The following is a 1,985-nucleotide window of genomic DNA, read 5'->3' as shown; positions in this document are numbered from 1 at the left end:
GGGGGGGGGAGAGAGTTAACATGAGAGAGAAGTTCAGCTGAAGTCCAGCCAGACTATCTACACCATCTCTGAATATCTGTTTTCTCCTAAGATCTCATCAACTTTCTCCACAAGGCCAAAAATAAAATCCGCTTTTAACTTCAAACCCTCCGCGTCCTCTCTCAGCTGTTTTTTTAGCTGTCTGATGTGCTCCACCTGCCACCCTCCCAAATATCAGACATCTCACACACTTCCTGTTAAAAGGTTATATATTCCCTCCAGCTCTGAATTTTTGGAGGGCTCCCATCAGCACGATTCAGTTGTGACTGCTCCACATCCTCATTCTTAAATCTTATTTTGGCCTCAGCAACAGGAGCAGGACCCCACCAACCTGTACATCTCCAACCTGCCGCTGTCCATGGACGAGCAGGAGCTGGAGAACATGCTGAAGCCCTTCAGCCAGGCTATTTCCACACGCATCCTCCGCGATGCCAACGGAACCAGCCGAGGAGTCGGCTTTGCCAGGTACCAACTTGAGTTATTTAGTCATGTGTATTAGGACAGCTGGTGTGAGTCGATTAGTGATGCTGCAGCCTCGTGTGCTTTGAAGACAATATCCACTTACACAAAGAAATATTTGAAAATGAGTGTAGTCAGTGGTAAAGTTACAGATCAACTTTATAGGATATTATTAGCCATGGTGAGTGAGCCCTCTGGTGGCCGATACAGGTAGCGAATCTGCTTGAAGCCTTGTCACCTGTTTACGTTGAACACAGTAATCGCTTTTAACAGACATAACCTTTTCCTATAGGATGGAGTCAACAGAGAAATGTGAGGCCATCATCCAACATTTCAATGGAAAATATATCAAGACTCCACCTGGAGTTCCAGGTGGGCTTTTTTTTTTTTTTGACTTTTTTTTTTTTTGGACTTTTTGGCAGGTGTCTTTGAGCTGACATCTTGATTTGATTTTAAACAAATCACCAGCCCAAGGAAATAATCTAATTCAAAGAGTTATGCTTTCATGAAAATGAATATTGTCTTTCATATAACATGATATTTTCTTATTTTGAAAATCCCTGGTCCAGTGCCTCCAGAACCCTTGTTGTGCAAATTTGCGGATGGAGGCCAGAAGAAGCGTCAGAGCCAAGGAAAATATCTGCAGAACGGCCGGCCCTGGACAAGAGATGGGGAGACTGTGAGTTTAAGATTTTTGCTGTTCAGACGATACGGTACATCGATAAGCCTCTGAATGATGCGCTCCTTTCTCTTTGTCCTCCAGGGAGGAATGACCCTTACCTATGACCCCACCACATCCTTACAGAACGGGTCAGTACTTTTGTTCTGATAAATACCTTGTATATCCAGAGGGAGTGGGATCATGTTGTGGAGACTAATGAGTTTGTGTCTCTTTCTGCAGATTCTACTCCTCTCCGTACAGCATTGCCCCCAACCGGATGATCGGACCCACCTCCCTCTCCCCATACATGCATTCACCTGTGTCCACCTACCAGGTACTGGGGCATTTTCAGACCCTCAAAGCTGTTAGTTAGTTCAGAGCCCAGACCTGCTGTCAAACCCCTTTAAACCCCACCATTGCTTCGCTCGACTATTTTCTAAACTGATTGAACCTATTCATACGGTGGCCCTGAGAGCTCAACACACCGCAACCTAAGAAAACACATGCAAAGACGCAAACACGCACAAACATCTTCACCAATTTGACAACACATGCGCTGCAACAAAAAAAAATCACAACACATGCTAATAAACAGAAGAGAAGTGTTTCCAGGGGACAATAAAATGTGATGAACCTGGCTGGGACTTGCTGGTCAATGCCCAATTGTGACCTTTGAAGTTAAAAGCATGAAAAAAAAATTAATTAATTCTAATTCTGATAGACAGAGAGAGAGACAGGAAAGTCAGGGAGAGAGAGAGAGAGAATTAACCTGGGCCGCTGCAGTTAGGATTACGCCTTCATGGCACCCCCACCCCCCCACCCCCCC

General features: G+C 45.0%; 1 protein-coding gene across 3 annotated transcripts in view; it reads left to right on the top strand.

The window, feature by feature from the left end:
- rbms2b (RNA binding motif, single stranded interacting protein 2b) overlaps positions 1–1,985 on the top strand; it is a 19,709-nt gene that overhangs the window by 13,385 nt on the left and 4,339 nt on the right. For all 3 annotated transcript variants that reach the window (XM_023425123.2, XM_023425124.2, XM_023425126.2), the window contains exons 5-9: positions 347–504; positions 791–870; positions 1,068–1,177; positions 1,262–1,308; positions 1,400–1,493. In XM_023425123.2, coding sequence (XP_023280891.1) covers positions 347–504; positions 791–870; positions 1,068–1,177; positions 1,262–1,308; positions 1,400–1,493 — 489 coding nt within the window. The remainder of the gene's footprint in view (positions 1–346; positions 505–790; positions 871–1,067; positions 1,178–1,261; positions 1,309–1,399; positions 1,494–1,985) is intronic.

This window comes from Seriola lalandi, unplaced genomic scaffold (genome assembly GCF_002814215.2).
Source record: "Seriola lalandi dorsalis isolate HSWRI2012SDOR001 ecotype SW California unplaced genomic scaffold, Sedor1 jcf7180002054767, whole genome shotgun sequence".
NCBI classification, from domain to species: domain Eukaryota; kingdom Metazoa; phylum Chordata; class Actinopteri; order Carangiformes; family Carangidae; genus Seriola; species Seriola lalandi.
The sequence above is the reverse complement of the archived record's forward strand: the minus strand, read 5'-3'. Positions and strand labels throughout refer to the sequence as shown.